This window comes from Mobula hypostoma, chromosome 13 (assembly GCF_963921235.1).
Source record: "Mobula hypostoma chromosome 13, sMobHyp1.1, whole genome shotgun sequence".
Classification (NCBI taxonomy): Eukaryota; Metazoa; Chordata; class Chondrichthyes; order Myliobatiformes; family Myliobatidae; genus Mobula; species Mobula hypostoma.
The window spans coordinates 55,350,923-55,372,594 of NC_086109.1; the positions used below are offsets into that span (position 1 = coordinate 55,350,923).

General features: G+C 42.1%; 1 protein-coding gene across 1 annotated transcript in view; it reads right to left on the reverse strand.

Moving 5' to 3' along the window:
- Window positions 1–21,672, reverse strand: part of nedd4a (NEDD4 E3 ubiquitin protein ligase a) — a 242,825-nt gene that overhangs the window by 188,468 nt on the left and 32,685 nt on the right. Inside the window, exon 3 of the mRNA XM_063065708.1 lies at window positions 4,506–4,584. Coding sequence (XP_062921778.1) covers window positions 4,506–4,584 — 79 coding nt within the window. The remainder of the gene's footprint in view (window positions 1–4,505; window positions 4,585–21,672) is intronic.

Here is a 21,672-nt window from a genome sequence, read left to right on the forward strand (position 1 = left end):
CTAGTTTATTTTCAGATACCAGCTTTCATTTTACCTTTAAGTCCGAATTGCTCTTTTCAGTCATTTCTCTTAATTAATCTGTGTTCTCTGTACATTCGCGTCTGAATATTTGCAGCTTTTCCTTGTAGTTTGACACTCTGGTTCGAGTGGAGCGTCCTCACCCCACTAACTGCCACGACTTCTGTTGAATCCTCTCCAGTAGCGACTCCGGTTGGGTGATAACTTTAATAGGTAGTCACCGGTCCGCCAGGTCCAACGTTGCCTCCTCCACTGTAGAGTAAGTTTTTGTCCCTTCGTCGTAAAAGACTCTCAGCCGAGCTGGATACAGGGTCTGGAATCTGATGTTGTTTTCCTTCAGGACCCTCCGTGTTTCCGCATATTCCTTCCATCTGGCAAGGATCCCCGGTGCGTAATCGTGGTCTAAACTGATTTTACAGTTGCTCCACATGAAACCTTTCTTTTGCCATGCCCGTTTAAGCACCTGTTCCTTCGTTCTGTAACTGAGAAATCTGACCAGAATCGATCTGGGCTGGGTGCCTGCCGGAGGCTGTGGTGCCAACGTGCGGTGAACCCTTTCTATCTGTAGGTCTTTTGCGGCCGGTATATCAAGGTTCTCTCTAAGCAACTTCTCCACGAAGGGAATCATTAACCCGGGTTTACCTTCAGTTCCTTCAGGAACTCCGTAGATCCTCACATTTTCCCTTCTCAAGCGGCCTTCTTGATCTATTAGTTTCCACTGGAGATGGTCTTGCAGCTTCAGCATTTCTGCTATCACTTCCTCGGCATTTTGTAGCTTCTCTTCAATTCCAACAATCCTCGCTTCGGCTTCATCTATCCGCGAGTTAGTTTTTACTATTTCTCCTTTAATATCTTCCAGCTGTTTGCTGTTATCTTGTCGGAACTTGCAAATCTCTTCGAGAATCAAAGACAGAGTCACCGATTCCCCCTCATTCTCTCCGTCCTGGCTTGCCGTGGGGGAGCTAGGCCCGCCGCCTTGCTGTATCTCTTTGTGTTTATCAGCCTTCGGAGCGGACTTTTTAATCTTGTTCTTAGACATCATCCTTGCCCCTTTTATTAATATAGTTAGCAATACTAAGTATTTGTCTAAATTCGATTTTGGGGCAGTTTACCTTCTTTTTTGTTGAAGAACCTTTTCCTTATGCCGCCATTCCCTTGATGACCCGGAAGTCCACCCCAGAATTAGTTTTTTTTATATGCACCTGTAACATTATACTTAACATATAATATCTATAACCCATTAAATGCATAAATATTGACTGTATATTAGAATGATTAGTACAGTTGACCAAAATAAACATTGACAACGAACAGAGGCTATAGAGGGTGGGGACCAGAGGTAAGTAAAAGTCAGAAGTGGGATATAAGCAGAGAAAGGTTGCGAACTACTGCTTTATTATAACCAGGAAATAATCATTTTCTTCAGTTTCAGGTAATCATCATACCCAAAGTCAGAGCCTGTTCTAGTTAATAGCACATTATTTTCCAAATTTTTCAAGAAATTGAATCTTATTTTCCTATCATTTCAGTTCATATTCAATAGTAAAGTCCCATGGTCAATTGGACTGCAGATTAGTTGTTGGAGTTCCTCTATCCAAGCTGGGAGGTGTTAAAATGAGTTATGTCATGAAAAGATAAATTATACCATGGTTTGTGTATAGTTTGTGTAGACCGTTACCATTGTAATGTGCTCACAGGAAAATTTAGGGAAAAATGAAACAGGCAAGTATACACAAATATAAAATAAAAATATACAAAACAATCATTAATTTCCAATAATCAAAAATTTTTAGTCAAGTACCTTCCCTTATGTTCACAAAGTGAATGTAATGCTTTCTTGCAAACATTGTTAATGATGGAAACATTAATACATTCACTTTATTGACTAAGTTTTCAGCAGCTGTTCAAAAAAACTAAACATGTTCTCAATGAATCATTAAACTGCTAAACTTCAAGCTCAGTCAGACCAGGACTCATGAAAACTAGTCTTTTACACATAGAATTTTATTAGACCATAAGGCATAGGAGTAGAATTAGGCATTTGGCCCATTGAGCCTGCTCTGCCATTCCGTCATGGCTGATTTATTATACCCCTCAATCCCATTCTCCTGCCATCTCTCCATAACCTTCGATGCGCTGACTATTTAAGAACCTATCGACCTCCATGTTAAATATACTCAATAACTTGACCTGTGGCAATGAATTACACAAATTCACCATCCTCTGTGAAGTTCCTCCACATCTCTGGACATCCCACTATTCTCAGGCTGAGCCCTCTGGTCGTAGCCTCATCCACTATAGGAAACATTTCCCCACATCCACTCTACTCAGGCCTTTCAATATTGGATAAGTTTCAACGAGATTCCCCCTCATTCTTCTGAACTCCAGTGAGTACAGGCCCAGAGCATCAAATTTTCCTCATAGTTAACCAGAAATCATTCACATGAACCTCTTCTGGACCCTCTCCAATGCCAGCACATCTTTTCTTAGATATGGGGTCCAAAACTGCTCACAATTCTCCAAGTACGGTTTGTCTATTGGTTTATGAGCCACAGCATCATATCCTTGTTCTTATATTCTAATCCTATTCTGGAAAAATGAATGCTAACATTGCATTTGCCTTCCTTACCACTGACTCAACCTGCAAGTTAACCTTTAAGGTATCTACACAAGGACTCCCAAATCCCTTTGCAACTCAGCTTTTTGAGTTTTCTCCCCATTTAGAAATTGACTACACCTTTATTCCTTCTACCATACACTTCCCTACACTCTATTCCATCTGCCACTTCTTTGCTCATTCTTCCAGTTTAAGTGCTTCTGCAGTCCTGCCCCTCCTCCCATCTTCATATCTTTTGTAAACTCAGCCACAAAGCCACGAATTCCATCACCTAAATCATTGATATATAATGTGAAAAGAAGTAGTTCTAACACTGACCCCTGCAGACCATCACTAGTCAACAGCAGCAAACCAGAGAAGGCTTCCTTTATTCCCACTCTTTACCTCCTACCAGTCAGCTAAACTTCTATTCATGCTAGTACCTTTTCTGTAATACTAAGGGCTCTTAGCATGTTAAGCAGGTCAAATGTGGCACCTTGTCAAAGGTCTTCTGAAATTCCAAGTAAACAACATCCACTAACTCTCCTTAGTCTTGCCTGCTTGTTATTTTCTCAAAGAATTCCAACAGATCTGTCAGGCAAAATTTCCTCTTAAGGAACCATGCTGACTTTTGCCTATTTTATCATGTGCCTCAAAGTACCTCAAAACCTCATCCTTAATGGACTGCAACATCACTGAGGTCCTTTCCTTTCCTCCCACTGATGCTATTCAGTGTGCTAATTTCCTCAAACAGGTTGTTGATCCACAAACATCTAGAGTAACAGATCAAAAATTTTGGGATGCTGATCAGTAATGAGGAATCTGACAAACCTCCCCCATCTTGAGCGAGGAACTTCGACGCATCTTAAACAGTCAGATAACTTTTGGGAAATCAAAGTCCAGGAAAGATTATGGATCACCCTCACTTCAATAGGCACTTTAAGCATGTTATATCTTTATTTTGCACATGCGTAAAGACATTCTGCACATACAGTATACACCAGAACAGTGGACAACTGTCCTTAAGTGTTTGATCCACTGGGCAACATTATCAGATGCATACTCAGCTAATTTTAGTAGTACTATCATTTTTTGGTAGCGAGTTTAAACTTTAGGTAGAATATACAGGGTAAATGGTAAGGCACTGAGGAGCGCATTAGAACAGAGGGATCTGGGAATACAAATACAAAATTTCCTAAAAGTGGCGTCGCAGGTAGATAGGGTCGTAAAGAGAGCTTTTGATACATTGGCCTTTATTAATCAAAGTATTGAGTATAAGAGCTGGAGTGTTATGATGAGGTTGTATAAGGCATTGGTGAGGCCGAATCTGGAGTATTGTGTTCAGTTTTGGTCACCAAATTACAGGAAGGATATTAATAAGGTTGAAAGAGTGTAGAAGGTTTACAAGGATGTCGCCGGGACTTGAGAAACTCAGTTACAGAGGAAGGTTGAATAGGTTAGGACTTTATTCCCCGGAGCGTAGAGGAATGAGGGGAGATTTGATAGAGGTATATAAAATTATGATGGGTATAGATAGAGTGAATGCAAGCAGGCTTCTTTCACTGAGGCAAGAGGAGAAAAAAACCAGAGGACATGGGTTAAGGGTGAGGGGGGAAAAGTTTAAAGGGAACAATAGTGGGGGCTTCTTCACACAGAGAGTGGTGGGAGTATGGAATGAGCTGCCAGACGAGGTGGTAAATGCTGGTTCATTTTTAACATTTAGGAATAAATTGGACAGATACATGGATGGGAGGTGTATGGAGGGATATGGTCCGTGTGCAGGTCAGTGGGACTAGGCAGAAAATAGTTTGGCACAGTCAAGAAGGACCAAAAGGCCTGTTTCTGTGCTGTAGTTTTTCTATGGTTTCTATCACATTTTGCACCCACTCACCTTCTTTATGGTTTTGGTTTGGAGACTGTTGAGTTCTCCTTTTACTGGATCGTACAGAGTCACTTTAGCATACGGATCACTGCAAGAAAGTGAAAAAAGTGAATATTTCTCATGCACTAGCAACAGATTACATAGTTCTTTGTGCCGCAGATAATCAATTTCTGCTCTGTACTAAAGTACCAGCTCTAGAGTGATCTTAGCCCAAAGCATGCTGAACGTTTTGTACAAGTAATTACAGTGACATGGAGAATTCAATACACAGAGTACAATAAACATTCATTCTTCCATGCTGTAAATGGTGGACATGCTGTAAATAATACTGTTCTCCATCACACTATAAGCACCTCAATTACTTAACTGAATCATATAATTAAACTCTTGTGTGTCCTAATTACACAAGAAAAACATATGATACAGGAGCGGGATTAAACCATCTGGCCTGTTAGGCCTGCTCTAATATTTATTAAAATCGTGGCTGATCTGACCATGAACTCAGCTCCACTTACCAGACTTTTCCTCGTCACCCTTCATGGACCTATTATGACACAATTGTGTCATAGAGTCCCAGAGAACTACAGCATAGAAACAGGCCCCTTGGCCAAAATGTTTTTCAGCCCCATTGACGTGCACCAGGAAAATAGCCCTGCGCACCCTTCCCATCCTTGTACTTACCCAAACAATTTGTAAGCGTTGAAATTGAACCCACTTCCACCATTTCTGCTGGCACCCTTATCACATACTTGCACCACCCTCTGAGTAAAGAGATGTCTCCTCAGGTTCTCCTTAAATATTCCAGCTTTTACCCTCAACTTATGACCTCTAACTCTAGTCTCAACCAACTTCAGCGGAAAAGTCTGCTGCCTTCGTGACCTTCATAATTTTGTACACTTCTGTTAAATCTCCCCTCATTCTCCTACACTCCAGGGAATAAATTACTAACCTATTCAATCTTAATGAGATAGCTTCTACTGTTTCCTGGCAGAGAATTCAGCAGAAATATAACTCTCTGGGATAAACAGTTCCGCCTCACCTCTGCCCTAAGTTTACTACCTTGAATCCTGAAGTCATACCCTTCATTTCTAGTCTCATCTACCATTCAAAATAACTTTCCTGCCTTCATCTTATATGTCCCTTTCATAATTTTATACGTTTCTACAAGATCCGGTCTCATTCTTCTAAATTTCAGTAGGTACAATCCCAAGCAACTCAATCTCTCCTCACAGGCTAATCTCCTCTTCCTTGAACCTCCCCTACACCACCTCTAGAGTTAGTCTGGCTTATCTTAAGTAAGGACCAGAACTGCACTCACTAGTTCAGGTGCAGCCTCACCAGTACTGTCTACATTTGCAGCATATCCTCCCTGCTCTAAAATTTAATTGCTCTAGCAATTAAGGCCAATATCAATAGGATGCAAAACTGAGCTGAGAAGTGGCAGATGGAGTTCAACCCAGATAAGTGTGAGATGGTTCATTTTGGTAGGTCAAATATGATGGCAGGATATAGTACTAACGGTAAGACTCTTGGCAGTGTGGAGGATCAGAGGGATCCTGGGGCCCAAGTCCATAGGACACTCAAAGCTGCTGCGCAGGTTGACTCTGTGGTTAAGAAAGCAAACGGTGCATTGGCCTTCATCAATCGTGGGATTGAGTTTAGGAGCCCAGAGGTAATGTCACAGCTATATAGGACCCTGGTCAAACCCCACTTGGAGTACTGTGCTCAGCTCTGGTTGCCTCACTACAAGAAGGATGTGGAAACCATAGAAAGGGTGCAGAGGAGATTTACAAGGATGTTGCCTGGATTGGGGAGCATGCCTTATGAGAATAGGTTGAGTGAACTCGGCCTTCTTTCCTTGGAGTGACAGAGGATGAGCGGTGACCTGATAGAGGTGTATAAGATGATGAGAGGCATTGATTGTGTGGATAGTCAGAGGCTTTTTCCCAGGGCTGAAATGGCTAGCATGAGAGGGCATAGTTTTAGGGTGCTTGGAAGTAGGTACAGAGATGTCAGGGGTAAGTTGTTTTTTTTTTACGTACAGAGTGTGAGTGTGTGGAATGGGCTGCCGGCAGCGGTGGTGGAGGTGGATACGATAGGGTCTTTTAAGAGACTCCTGGACAAGTACATGGAACTTAGAAAAATAGAGGGCTATGGGTAACCCTCTATGGTAATTTCTATGGTAAGGCTATGTTCAGCACAGCTTTGTGGGCCGAAGGGCCTGTATTGTGCAGTAGGTTTTCTATGCTTCTATTCCACTTGCCTCCTTGATAACTAGTTGCACATCTAAACCAGCCTCTTTCAATTTACACACTACACAAGTCCCTCTGCACAAAAGCATGCTGCAATAATTTGATGCATGTTGCATCATTTAAATAATTTGTTCTACTTATCCTTCCTAAGTGGATGATCTTGCATATATTGTGATATATCGTAAGTATATTGTGAACACTTTTGCAGCTCTCCTCTCTGATTGCCAGCTAGAGAAAAAAAAACATTTATTCCAACTCTCTGCCTTCTATTGGTTAACTAATCTTCTATCCATGCCAATACATAACCCCCAAATCAATGCATCCTTATTTCATGGATGTCTCTTATGCATCACAGTATCAAACACCTTCTTGAAATCCAAGTATAAAACATGACCTGTTCCTTTCTACCTACTGCACTTATTTTATTCTCAAAGACTTCAATATCTTTGTGAGACAGGACCTGCCATTCCTGAATCCATGGTGGCATAAACATCGATTCTCAAACTTCCATTAATTGCTCCCATCCCCACCATTCTCGTTTCCCTCTCTTGCCTCACCACCTGCCATCACCTCTCTCTGGTGCTCCTCCCCCCTCCCTTTCTCCCATGGTCTTTTACCCTCTCCTATCAGATTCTCCCTTCTCCAGCCTTCATCTCTTTCACCTATTAGCTTCTCAGGTCTTTACTTCACCCCTCCCCCTCTCCCTCTCCCAGTTTCACCTATCACCTACCACCTTGCTTGGATTTCCAGCATCTTCCTGCTGTGTCTACCTCATTGAATCATTTCCATCCAGATGTCTCCCTATTTCTTCTTTAATGATTTGAGAATATTCCTAACTACAGACATTAAACTAACTGGTCTTAGTTACCCATCTTCAGCTTACATCAATTTTTTTAAATGGTGCAATATTTGCTGTCTTCCAGCCAGCTGGGATCTGCCCAGAGTCTGGAGAATTTTGGGAAATTATCACAAAAAGTCTTATTATTAACTTAGGCTGGAGAAATAACAACGGGGGGCAAGGAGATGGCAAATAAACTAAGTTAGTATTTTGCATCAGCCTTCACTGTGGAAGACACTAGCAGTGTGCCAGATGTTGAAGGATGCAAGGGAAGAGATGTGAGTGCAGTTAATATTACAAGGGAGAAGGTGGTCAAAAAGCTGAAAGACCTAAGGGTCAGATGTACTGCACCCTCGGGTTCTGAAAGAGGTAGCAGTAGAGATTGTGGAGGCATTAGTAAATGTCTTCCAAAAATCATTGGACACTGGTATGGTGCCAGAGGACTGGAAAATTGCAAATGTCACTCCACTCTTTAAGAAAGGAGGAAAGCAGCAGAAAGAAAATCAATAGACCAATTAGCCTGACATCAGTGATTGGGAAGATGTTGGAGTCAATTGTTAAGGATGATGTTAAGGAATATTTGGTGACACAGGACAAAGTCAGCATGGTTTCCTTCAGGGAAAAACTTGCCTGATAAACCTGTTGGAATTCTTTGAGGAGATTACAAGTAGGATAGATAAAGGGGATGCAGTGGATGTTGTATATTTGGACTTTCAGAAGGCCTTTATCAAGCTGTCACTCATGAGGCTGCTTACCAAGTTAAGTATTACAGGAAAGTTACTGACATGGTTAGAGCATTGGCTGAATGGTAAGAGGCAGCAAATGGGAATATAAGGATCCTTTTCTGGGTGGCTGCCAGTGACTAATGGTGTTCCGCAGGGGTTGGTGTTGGAACCACTTCTTTTTATGCTGTATATCAATGATTTAGATGATGGAATAGATGGCTTTGTTGCCAAGTTTGCAGATGATACAAAGATTGGTGGACCGGCAGGTAGTGTTGAGGAAACAGGTAAGCTGCAGAAGGACTTGGACAGATTAGGAGAACAGGCAAGAAAGTGGCAAATGTTGAAAAATCCATGAAAAATTCATGATTGAATGGTGGAGCAGACTTCATGGACCAAAGGGCCTAATTCTGCTCCTATATCTTACGGTCTGATTATGATCTAACATAGTGCATCAAAGCCTTGGCGATTTCTGTATTTCCCAATATCAATACCATTTCTCATCTTCCATGGGAACTATTGTTTACTTTAACCATATTTTTCTGCTTTATATAAAAACCTTTACCATCTGTTTACTCTCAATCCACCTTCCATTTTTTACTCCTTGCTTAGTGTTTCCTTTCTGCTTTTTCAATTTTCCCAAGCTTCTAGTTTCCTGGTATTTTTGGGTGAGTTTTTATGCATGTACTTTGAGCTTGATACTTCCTTTGTTTCCCTAGTTATTAAAGGCTGGATCTCCCCACTTTTACTGCCTATGCTTTTAACTTTTGTTGAGCAGTGAAAAATTTCTTTGGAAGTCTTCCATCGCTCCTTAACTGTCCCACCATGGAGCCCGTGTTCCCAGTCTATGTTAGCCAGCTTCTCCCTCATCCCGTTGTAGTCTCCCTTGTTTACGCATAATACACTAGTCTTAGGTGGAACTGTTGTACCAGCTATTTGTTTGAGAAATTCAATCATCCTGCGACCACCATTCCAAGAGGATCTCTAACTACCAGATGGTTAATTTTACTTGTCCCTTGGCACAAGATCGGATCTAAGATAGCATACTCCCTTATAGACTCAGTAACATGTTATTTAATAAAACTATCATGGATACATTCTCTGAAGTCCCCTTTGAGAGTTTCTTGACCATTTTGATTTGGCCAATCTATGTGCAAGTTAAAGTCCCCCATGACAACTGCCATTCCATCCTTACATGCATCAGATATTTCTTGTTTTATCACCTGTGCTATAATATTTAGTAACCTAGGGACAACTTACACTAGTGATTTTTTTCCTTTGACTATTTTTATATTCTTCCCAGATGGAATCAACACTCTTTAGATATTATACAATCTCTTGCTTTCACCATGCTCTCATCCTTAACTAGTGCTAGCCCCTCTCCCTTACCTTCCTACCCATCCTTCCTTATAATCTGATCACGCAGATATTTATTCCCAATCACCCGCATCCTGCACCCACGTTTCTGTAACAGCCACTAAATCACACCCAGTTGTACTGACCTGTGCCACAAGTTCACTGACCTTGTTTTGAGCACTACAGGCATTGATAAAGAGTGCCCTTAAACTCATTGTTCTTTTAGAATCTAGTAATCTTTGTATCCTTTGCATTTGACTAACTCCTCACTTACTTCTTTCTAACTTTTGCTTGGGTCTCCACAGCGCTTCCCTCGGTCTCTCTTCACGGATTCCCAAACCAGTGCCATAAGCAATTCACTGAATGCATTGGAGTGCTATGTACAGTTTTGGCCACCTTGTTACAGAAAGGATGTGGTTAAACTACAGAGAGCAGAAAGGATTTGAGAGGATGTAGCCAGAACTCCAGAGTATGAATTATAGGGCAAGATTGTCAAGGCTAGGTCTCAGTTCCTCGGAACATAAGAGAATGTGGGACAACCTTAGAGAAAGGCTTATTAGAGGCATAGATAAAGTGGGTGGAAACAATCTTTGCTCCAGGGTAGGGGACACTAAAACTAGGGCATGAAGGGAAAGATTTAAAAGGAATCTGAGGGGCAAGTTTTTCCACACAGAGGGTGGTGAGTATATGGAACAAGCTGCCAGAGGAAGTGGCTGAAGAAGGTGCAAAAGTATCATTTAAGAAGCACTTGGTTATGTACAGGGAGGGGAGGGACTTAGAGGGATAAGGACTGAATGTAAGAAATGGAGAAGCAGCAGGCAATGTGGTCGGTAGGGAATAACTGAGCCGAGACCCCGTGCCCATGCTGCATTGCTCTCTCGCTCTATAGTATAAGCAAACACTGTAGCTGACACTGGACAGGTGATCGCTGGCAGTTTCCTATGGAACCGCTAAATGATAATCTATTCCTTTCATAGTCATACTTTATTGATCCCGGGGAAATGGTGCAACTGTAACGAAAACCAATTTCTCCCGGGATCAATAAAGTAGGACTATGACTATGACTATGAAAGAAATAGATTATCATTTAGCGGTTCCATAGGAAACTGCCAGCGATCACCTGTCCAGTGTCAGCTACAGGATTGGCACATTCCATTTATTTTGGACTTGCGCGCTCTCGACTAAACACAGATATCCAAAACAACTCAAGGAGTAGATAACAGCTCATCAAACAGAAGTTCTGCCAAACATCTCAACATTGTGACAGCTGTGAAGCACTGGTATACAAAGAGAATATACCACTGCAGACGGTACTTAACCTTACAGCAGGTCTAGCTGGTAAATGTTACTAAGGGAAAAAGCTAAATGTGAGTCTGAATTACTCAAAAATTTCTTTTACATTTTAAGCATTTTGTGTTTATTTTAAATTAAAAGTTAATTTAGAAGCTACTCAGAAGCCTTTGACACCAATGACCTTTCATAGAGCAGAGCCTCAACAGTACATCAGCTGAAATCTACATGCCTCTCAGAACACCCTCCCCTACGATTCAATTCAATGCAAGTTTAATTGTCATTCAACCATACATGAATACCCACGAGTACAACCAAATGAGACAGTGTTACTCCAGGGCCAAGGTGCAAAACACAGTACCAACAGTCACACACAGCACGAAGCACACATAACACATACAAGGTAGCAAACACATGCAAGATATCAGTAAAATACAGCCACAAAAAAGTAGTCCAAACCCTGAGTCAATAAATGCCACAGGAATCTGCAGACAACCACAATACACAATGAACGAACACAGACTCCAGCCTGGACTCCGCACCACACCGCCCCTGGTGGAGCGCACCGGCTTCAACACCTCTCTCCTAAACAGGGGACATGGCAGCTTGAGGCCTAGTCCTCGCCATGCCCGAGACCTCACAGCTCCCCCGCCGTCTGCGCCACTGTCTACCAATAAATCAGCCAATTGGACTTGCAGCATTCCACATTAATAAAGTCCAAGAGGGTCAAGAAGAGTGACTAAAACAGTCACTCGGTATACACTGCATGCCTCCTTCGTGCACCTTCTCCTCCGAAGCCTCTCTGACACAGGCAGCAGCACGATCTTCAGCCAGTCCAGCTCCTTCCGTTTCCTCGCCAATGAGCAACTCACTGACGGGGTGGACCTGCAGCATTTCATGTTCTTAGTGTCCAGCAGCATCTTGCGATCAAAAAAACTACAAATACAGGTTGTGTGCTCAATTGACCTCCTGCATCCACAAAATGCAAGTGCTAGCAGGCAGACAGCTTGGGTGGTCAGACCAATGTGATCTAACCCCATGCATTAGGAAGGCTTCCCATTTTTGGGAAATGAGATACATTGAGGCCCTCTTCATTACTGCAGGTGACTTAAACCAAGCCAATTTCAAGAGTGTGTTACTAAAATACCACCTGCAGGTCTCATGTTCCATCAGGGCTCAAACACTCTTTACTATGGCGATAAAGCCAATGATGCCTTCTGAGCCATCCTCACATTCACAATTCAGTAAACCAGATAACTGGACTGTGCTCCTTCTCCCCTGCATAGAAACAGAAACTGAAACGGGAAGATTAAGTACAGAAAGTTGCACAGTGCTGGTCTGAGGAGATAGGTGAGCAACTGCTTTGAGTTGGTAGACTGGTCAAAGTTCAAACACTCGCACAATCTCGGCACAGCTATTAAGAGATGCCAAGAGACAATACCAGTCCAAAATAGAGTCCCAGAATAGCTGTCTGCATGGCAGGGCTTACAAAGTACAAAGTACATTTATTATTGAAGTATATATACTATATACAATGCCGATAAAAAGTATTCACCCGCCTTGGAAGTTTTCATGTTTTATTGTTTTACCACACTGAATCACAGTGATTTAATTTGGACTTTTCACTTAGATCAACAGAAAAATACTCTTTCATGTCAAAGTGCAAACAGATCTCTACGAAGTGATCTAAATTAATTACAAAATAATTGATTACATAAGTATTCACACCCCCTCCCTTTAATATGACACACCAAATCATCACTGGTGCAGCCAATTGGTTTTAGAAATCACACACTCAGTTAAATGGAGATCTCTTTTTGGAGACCTGTGTGCAGTCAAGGTGCTTCAATTGATTGTAGTAAAAATACATCTGTATCTGGAAGCTCCAACTTCTGGTCAGTCAGTATCCTGGCAAAAACTACACCGTGAAGGCAAAAGAAAACTCCAAACAACTCCATGAAAAGGTTATTGAAAAGCACAAGTCAGGTGATGGACACAAGAAAATTTCCAAGTCACTGAATATCCCTCGGAGTACAGTTAAGTCAATCATCAAGAAATGGGAAAAATATGGCACAGCTGTAAATCTGCCTAGAGCAGGTTGTCCTCAAACACTGAGTGACTGTGCAGGAAGGGGACTAAGTGAGGAAACCTATGACAACTCTGGAGGAGTTACAAGCTTCACTGGCATAGATGGGAGAGATAAGCATACAACAACTGTTGCCCAAAAGCTTCACCTTTATAAGAAAATGGTAAAGAGAAAACCACTGTTGAAAAAAACTCTCATGAAATCTTGGCTAGAGTTTGCCAGAAGGTCTGTGAGAGACTCTGAAGTCAGCTTGAAGAAGGTTCTACGGTCTGATGAAAACAAAATTGAGCATTTTTTGCCATCAGACTAAACGCTATGCACATCATCAAAATCACACCATCCCTATCGTGAAGCTGGTGCTGGCTACATCATGCTGTGGGGATGCTTCACTGCAGCAGGCCCTGGAAGGCTTGTGAATGTTGAGGGCAAAATAAATGCAGCAAAATACAGGGAAGTCCTGGAAGAAAACCTGATGCAGTCTACAAGAGAACTGCGACTTTGAGAAAGTTTGTTTTCCAGCAAGACAATGACCCCAAGCATAAGCAAAAGCTACACAGGAATGGCTTAAAAAGAACAAAGTTAACATCGTGGAGTGACCAAGTCAGAGTCCAGACCTCAATCCAATTGAGAATTTGTGGCTGTTGTCTTATGATCTTCCTGTGATCTGAGAGAGCTTAAGCAGTTTTGTAAAGAAGAATGGGGAAGAATTGCAGTGTCCAGATGAGACCTATTGACAGAGTCAAGGCTGTAATTGCTGCCAAAGGGGCATCTACTAAGCACTGACTTGAGGGAGTGAATACTTATACAATCAATTATTTTATGATTGTAACTAATTTAGATCTCTTTGTAGAGATCTGTTTTTATTATTTTATTTTAAATTTTTTTTAATTAATTATTATTGAAGATCAACAAAAAAATTAAAGTAATCAAGTCAACATGTCAATATGTACAATGAGGAATTAATTACAAAGCTAAACAATATATCAATAATAATAATCAATAATAATAAAAAATAAAGCATTAAAACTATTTTTGGAAAAAAAGGAAAAAAGAACCCCTACTAAGTAAAACAAAAAAAACCTAACAAAAACAAAACTGAAAAAAAAACCCATTGGGAACAAATCTGTTTTCACTTTGACATGAAAGGCTCTTTTTCTGTTGACCAGTGTCAAAAAAAATCAAATTAAATCCACTGTAATTCAATGTTGTGAAACAATAAAGCAGGAGAACAGAAGTGGGGTAAATACTTTTTATAGGCACTGTACAACCTTGAGAACTGTCACGTTGCAGGCAGCCACAAAACAAAGAAACCCAACAGAACCCATCATAAAGAAGACTGCACACTGGGTGTTCGACAAAAATCAGAACAAATCATGCGAGCAATAAAAAGTAAGCAAATATCATTCAGAGCTAAAATTTACAGAAGTGAGTTGACAGCTCCGAGGCCAGTCGCCACTGCAGTTGATCCAGGAACCCGCTAGTTGCAGGCCACAGCCTCGGTTCAGTGCAGAGACAGGTAAAACTTGCCAAGCAGCAATCTGAACACCGGCCCATCCCCTGCCTCCAGCCCCAACCTTCTAAATATGGCCTAGTGCTTAAGTCAGTCAAGCATTGGCTTGCTCCTCACTCTCGGATTCTGCCTTGCCTCAGTTCCACTACTTCGAATCGGCTCCAAGTCCATTCCAGAAATGGCCAAACATTGGCTTGCTCCCTGCTCTCAGGGGGCACAGGACCCACCACCTTGATTCGATCTGTACCTGCAGTTCATGCTGCAAAAATGCCAGGTCACAGAGATGGTTCAAAAGCTCAACTCTGAAAGAGTTACGTGCTGTAATGGGTTACAAAATGAAATTATGCAGCATCACCAACAGTAGCACATCATTTTTCAGTAAGCTTAAGGACCTCCATGCATGCCTTGAACAGAAGAGATTTGGAATATCACAACCCACTCCAGAAGCTTCCTGTGCCCCTAAACCACTGTCACTATTGCGGATGCAAGATCAGCTTTCCGGAGAGCGAACCCACTGAAGGCATCCGGCCCAGACAGTATCCTTGGCTGTGTTGTTAGGTCCTGTGCAGAGCAACTGGCAGGGTTATTTGCAGATAACCTCCCCCTGCTTCAGTCTGAGGTTCCCTCGGGCTTGATGAAGACCACCATCAAAGTTATACTTTAATGATTATGGCCCAGTGGCTCTGACATCCATCATCATGAAGTGCTTTGAAGGGCTGGTCATGGCATGCATTAACTCCAGCCTCCCAGAAAACCACAATCTACTGCAATTCACTAACCACCAAAACCTGTCTAAGGCAGATGCCACCCCCTTGGCCCTTGACTCATCTCTGAACATCGGGACAGTAGATGCACCTATGATAAACCACTTTTCATTGACTACAGCTCCATATTTAATATTATCACTCTAAGCCAGCTTAAAACCAAACTCTGCCACCTGAGATTCACCAGATCCCACCGCGACTGGATCCTGACCAGCAGGCCGCAATTGGTAGATACCACTGTAGAGGGTTGCGTCTCAAACAATGAACTGGAGTATAAGAAAGAGAGCGAGATCACTAACTACGGGAAGTGAGGAGGTGCACATGCTCCTGTCTTTAGCAACAGTAACAAGGTTGAGAGGATTGAGAGCTTTAAGTTCCTGGGAGCAAACATCACCAAAAGCCTGTCCAATCGACCCTCACCAAATTTTAAATCACTGCACTGTCGACAAGAATTGTTCTATCAATAGCATCCTATCTGAATAAATCATAGCATGATACGACAATTGTTCTGCCTGTGATCGCAAGGATCTGCAGTAAGTTGTGGATGCAGATCAGTAAGTACATCATGGAAACCAGCCTCTGTTTCATGGTCTCTGTTTACACTGCTCACCACCTCAGTAAAACAGCCAACATAATCAAAGGCCCCACCCCCAGCTCCCCCTTCCATCGGGCAGAAGATACAAAAGCCTGAAACCATGTACTGCCAGACTCGAGGACAACTTCTGCTCACAGTTATAAAACTATTGAATGGCTCTCTAATATGATAATCTACACTCCTGACCTCCCAATCTACCTTGCCATGATCTTTCATCTTACTGTTTACTTGCACTGCACTTACTCTGTAGCTGTTACACTTTATTCTATATTGTTATTCTTTTACTTGTCTGCCACATATGGTACACCACATGAGACCAGGCAAAATAATATACTCGTAAACCCAGTGGTATTTCCATTAAACTAATAAGAATTGAAATAATCCCCATCTCACCAGACTGTCGCACAATTAAAAACAACTGGCTCATTGTTCAAAGGTTTTACATAAGTTGCAAAATCAGACTAATTCTTATCACTACAGTATGAACACAGTACTTCACAATTTAAATCATTTATAAAGAAACATAGTGACATTCCGGGATTAATGAGCAACCACAGAATATTCACAGGAAGAGAGAAATGGCAGCTTGATGCCTTTACAGGAGGATGAGGCATTCACCATGTACTCAGCTCTTCAACCAATCAACACCAAACCCTGGAAGACCCTCTTGATTCTAATTTTGCACAATAAAATTGGTCATAGATTTGGTCAGGTAATTTATTTTGCTCATGGTTACTCATTTTGCCAGGCTTGTGGTCTGCAGAGATTGATTTCATTGTTTAGCAGTTTGGCAGTCATTGTTCTGTCACATGACGGGTGGTGAATAAGCTCCAGCCATCACAATGTTTCATCATTTTCCTGTGCATCAAAATTCCATAATGAGCTCAATGGCTGAAAGAGAACATTTGCCAAAAAAATTGCTTAACTTTAAATAAGGATGCACTATTGTACGTTACGTTTGTGTACTAAAGAGGGAGTAGTTTATGGTGACCATGACACTGGGGAGTGCTGTTATACAAGTCTGAAACAGAATACCATTGTGGTGTTCATTAATTGCTTACAACTCTTTTAACCCTAAATGAGTAGAAACACAAGTAAATAAATAGCAACTTCCAGGTTTCTGCTCCTCATGCAGGGATCACTCATATTGATGTTGTTTGTGACTTACTCCATGAATCCAAACTAGATCCCAGATCACATTTACCATTATATCGAGAAACCCCAACCAGTGGAGTGAGATTGAAGATAGTACATAAAATCAGACAAGTGGCAAGTGTTGCATTTTGGCAATTTAAACCAGGGTAGACTTTGCACATTACATCGCAGTTGTAGAACAGAGACACCTGAAAGCGGCGACAGAGGTAGACGCAATGGTGAAGGCCGCATGTGCCAGGGCAAGAGTTGGGATGCAATGTCACGCTGTACAAGACATTGGTGAGATGGCACTTGGGGTATTTTGTGTAGTTCTAGTTGAATTGCTCTCAGAAGGAGTGTTATGATTAAAGTTGAAAAAGTGTAGAAAACATTCGCAAGGATATTAATAAGACTGCAGGTTTTCAGCTCTAAGGAGAAGCAGAAAAGCTTGTTTTTTTCTCCCCCCGAACCAAGGAGGCTGGGATTGGGAGTACACTTGCAGAAATATACAGCATCATGAGGAGTATAGACAAGATAAATGGTCATCGTCTTTTTCCCCCAGAGTGCAGCGTCTTAGACAAGAGGACATAGGTTAAAGGTAAGAGAGAACTTGAGAGGCAACCTCTTCCATACAGAGGGTGATGTGTATGTGGAAAAAGCTGCTAGAGGAGTGATGGAGGCAGGTACAATTACGATATTTAAAAGATGTTTAGACATGTACATGGACAGGAAAGGTGGAGTGGAATAATGCAGATAAATGTGTTTAGCTCAGGTAAGCAACTCGGATGGTATTAACAAGTTGGGCCAAAAGGCTTCTTTCTGTTTGTATAACTCTCTAACTTTGACCACTCATGCTCCCAGTTCCCAGTCAGATTGTGATAGTCAGAACTATAATACTGAATGCTGCACTGCTGAATCTATGATAGTAACAAGGGACATTATTTAAATCAGGCACATACAACAATATCTGAACAGACATCTCTGGAACTCTTAAATGAGAGGGTTAGTGGAGTAAAACTGAGCAACACAGTCAGATCAGGAACAGGCAGTCGGAGAAAAAGCCACGTTACTTCAATCTCCAATGATAACACACCTGAGTCAACCTTATGTTTTCATGTAAGCTTGCCATCTTTAACTGCTCAAGCAGCCTCATTTTATCCTGCTGGCTATTTTAAGACCTCATTCAAGACCCATGGCTAGATACTCCACAAGATCAATTAACTGCTGCTGCTCAGAGAACTTGGGCAAATATCTGTAAATTTCCACTTCCACCTTTTGGGAAGAAGCCAAGATTACACAATTGGAAGGCAGTCATTGTCTTTCACTTTTTAAAAAAATTATGCAATTACATGTTGCAATCTGGTGACGAATTACTTCTCTCAGGGGTTAGTGAAACTCTGGTTTTCTACCCCAAGAGGGAGTGGTGAATGCCACAGAATCGGATATACCTAAGGTGCAGAAAGATTTTAAAAATATATTGGTGAATTATCCTGACGAAGGGTCGCGGCCTGAAGCGTCGACTGCGCCTCTTCCTATGGATGCTGCTTGGCCTGCTGCGTTCACCAGCAACTTTGATGTGTGTTGCTTGAATTTCCAGCATCTGCAGAATTCCTGTTGTTTATATTGGTGAATTGCTGGTTTTGGGGAACTACCATTGAGGAGTCGAGGAAAGTGTTGTTCAAACTGAACAGGGGGAGGCTTATGGCCTATTCCTGCTCCTATTTTCTTGTAAAGGTATAAATTACTGAAGCAAAAAGTTTTATCCCAAAGCACTCAAGGGTATCAGTGTTTGTATGCCTTTTAACCAAGTGATTAATAGGAAGTTTAATCTGAACTCCCAAGATAGAGAGCAAATCCTGCAATTATATTTCCTAAAGGCAGAATATACAGTAATAAAGAAATTGTACCCAAATCTGCTGGAAACATGAATGAGACGCTGAACAAAGTTTATTCAGCTTCCACAAGTTTGATTCACTAAAAGAAAAAGCCCAGATAGGATGAGTCAGGCAGAAGAAACCCTTTTTATTTAGCAAGCAGGGAAAGGCAAAATAAATGAAGTTTCAAGAGTTCATCAGATGCCCAAAAGAAATCTGGTGAGTTCAAATGCTCAGCTACAGATTTCAGAAGCTTGGGAAGAAATAGTGTACAGTTTGGGGTATTGTTCAATTGATAAACGGGCCCTTTGCCCACCTCAGTGTCTGCATAGACCAATGCCCCTCCATATACATCCTAAGTGCCTGTCCAACCACACTTGAAACTTTGCAGTTGTATTCACTTTTACCATTTCTTCTGGCAGCTCATTTCACATCACCATCACCCTGTGAGAAAAACCTCCCCATCAAATCTTCTTTAAATTTCTCCCCTCTGACCTTGAACCCTTGCTCTCTTGTTCTGGACTCCCCTGCCCCTTGGAAAAAGATTCTGATTTTTGCTGCTATCTATCCCCTACATAATTTTATAGACCTCCAAGGCCACCCTCAACTTGTTGAGAATAAATCCAATCTATCCAACCTCTCCTTATAACTATTCCAGGTAACATCTTGGTGAATCTATTCTGCATTCACTTGATAGGCATCCACTTTCTAGGGTGGTAACCAGAAATGTACACAATTACATCAAATGCAATCTAAAACACGTCACATACAGCTGCAATAAAACATTCTAACTCAATGCCAAATGCCTTTTCACTACCCTAACCACCTGTGTCGCCACTTTCAGGGAGTTACGGACTTGCACGCAAAGATCTCACCCAGGTCCTTGGTATCTATCAGTATCTGACTTCCACAGGTTAAAATAAAATTGCTGGTTCACTGTCACGTTGATCCCCAGGTTTTCGCTCCAACTGCAGAACGGAAACCAGTTTACCCATTATGACATTTCTGTCAAACTTCTGAAATGGACTGACAGAGAAAGATCCCTTCCAGCTTCTGTTGTGGTCCCAAATTAAAAATCGAATTTAGACAAGAATCTCATGGTCAGTACAATAAGCCAGTGCAAAGACTCAGATTCCTAAACATCTTTTCACAACACAGTGAAAGAGCAAGTCTACAGCTCCCCACACTGGGGTTCCCTGGAATCGAGACACAGAACATTTCAAAAAAATCTTAAAACACGTTTTGTATTTTTTTAATTGCCTTTATAAAGTTCCTTCACTGAGTATTAATTCTTTCCCCAAAAGAAAGACACTAATAACCCTTGAATCATTCAAGCAAGAAACAAAACCGATGAAATTAAGCACAAGCATTGCAGCTGCGAGTCAAAAATGGGTCAATCACAGTTCTCCGCAAAATATTTACTTTTATATCAGTAATTAATGCAGACCCCATATTTTTAAGTGTAGCCCCCCTGGCCAACCTCAGGGTCGCTCGGCTCACTGCTGTCTAGGGAAACAGCCCTCGGCCCTGCCAAACTGGGTAATCAGTTTGTGTGGATGCTGTGTGATGCACCCCACCCCGCCCAAATAACAGCCAATACACCAGATACGATTAAATGATTTACAGTTTATAGAGATTACTGGAACCTTATAATTAATAGAGAATAAAATATAAAAGGAAAATAAAAGGCGCCACACTTATCAAAGTTCAATTTCTTCGTGCACAAACATTTGGAGCTCAGGACCCTTCTTCTTCACCCTGCGATCCCCTCAGACCACCTCGACCGGCTGCCTGGGACCAACTACGGTAGTCGACCAGATGCTCCACATGAGTCCGTCTCCGTCTCCGTCTCCTCTCCTCACCCTGGACCATGGACTCCTGCTCAGGGGTCCGACCCCGTTAGCGGACTCACAGCACCTGATCTATCCTCTGTCTCTCTCTTCTGCCTTCTGCCCAAAACCCCGCGCATACAATATCTTACAGACACACCAAAACCATAACAACTATCCCAATTGGCTCGTAACACCTTCTTATCAGTAACGTGATCCAAACAAACTGCTAGCGGGAGGACTTTCTCAGCAGTTAACATAACAAAGAAGCCCTTTCAATTATAACATAACAAAGAAGCCATTTTAGTTAGACTACGCAGTGACATAAAAAAAGAAACCCCTTACACTCTCCCTCCACCAAATAAAGTCATGTCCTCATGACTTCTAAATAACTCACCAACCAGTCCTACAGACACAGAAATCCATCCAGATATACACAGTGACATTGCTCCCCAAACAGTGGACCTGCCGTCCGTCCACGGGCACGACATAAACCAACCTATCTGAGCTTCCTAATTCTCTGAGACCTCCGTACCCCTTCACCTAAACCCTAAAGGCTCAGACACTACTAGGGATACCTTGGGCCTGTGTGCCAACTCCTCTCTCACTCAGGCCACCATTACAACTCAGAGCCCCCTGTCCCGTGTCCGGGGCCCCCGCCTCTCCTCCTTCCTGGTCCTGCTGTAACCCAGGCTGCCCACAGCCAGCCCTCCCCACTATACCTGACTCAGTGGGAGAAGGGCCAAAGTTCTCTTCCTCAATGACAGGGAAGTTAGCGAAAGGCAGCACGTACCACATGTGCAGCACATCATCCTTCGAATCCGTATTCTTCCTCATTCCCTCGATTGGTAGCTGCTGTTTGAGTTTCTCCAAACTGAAACATTTAGCTGGGGCTACCCCTTCAGCCTCCTGCAGTCGAGACGTCA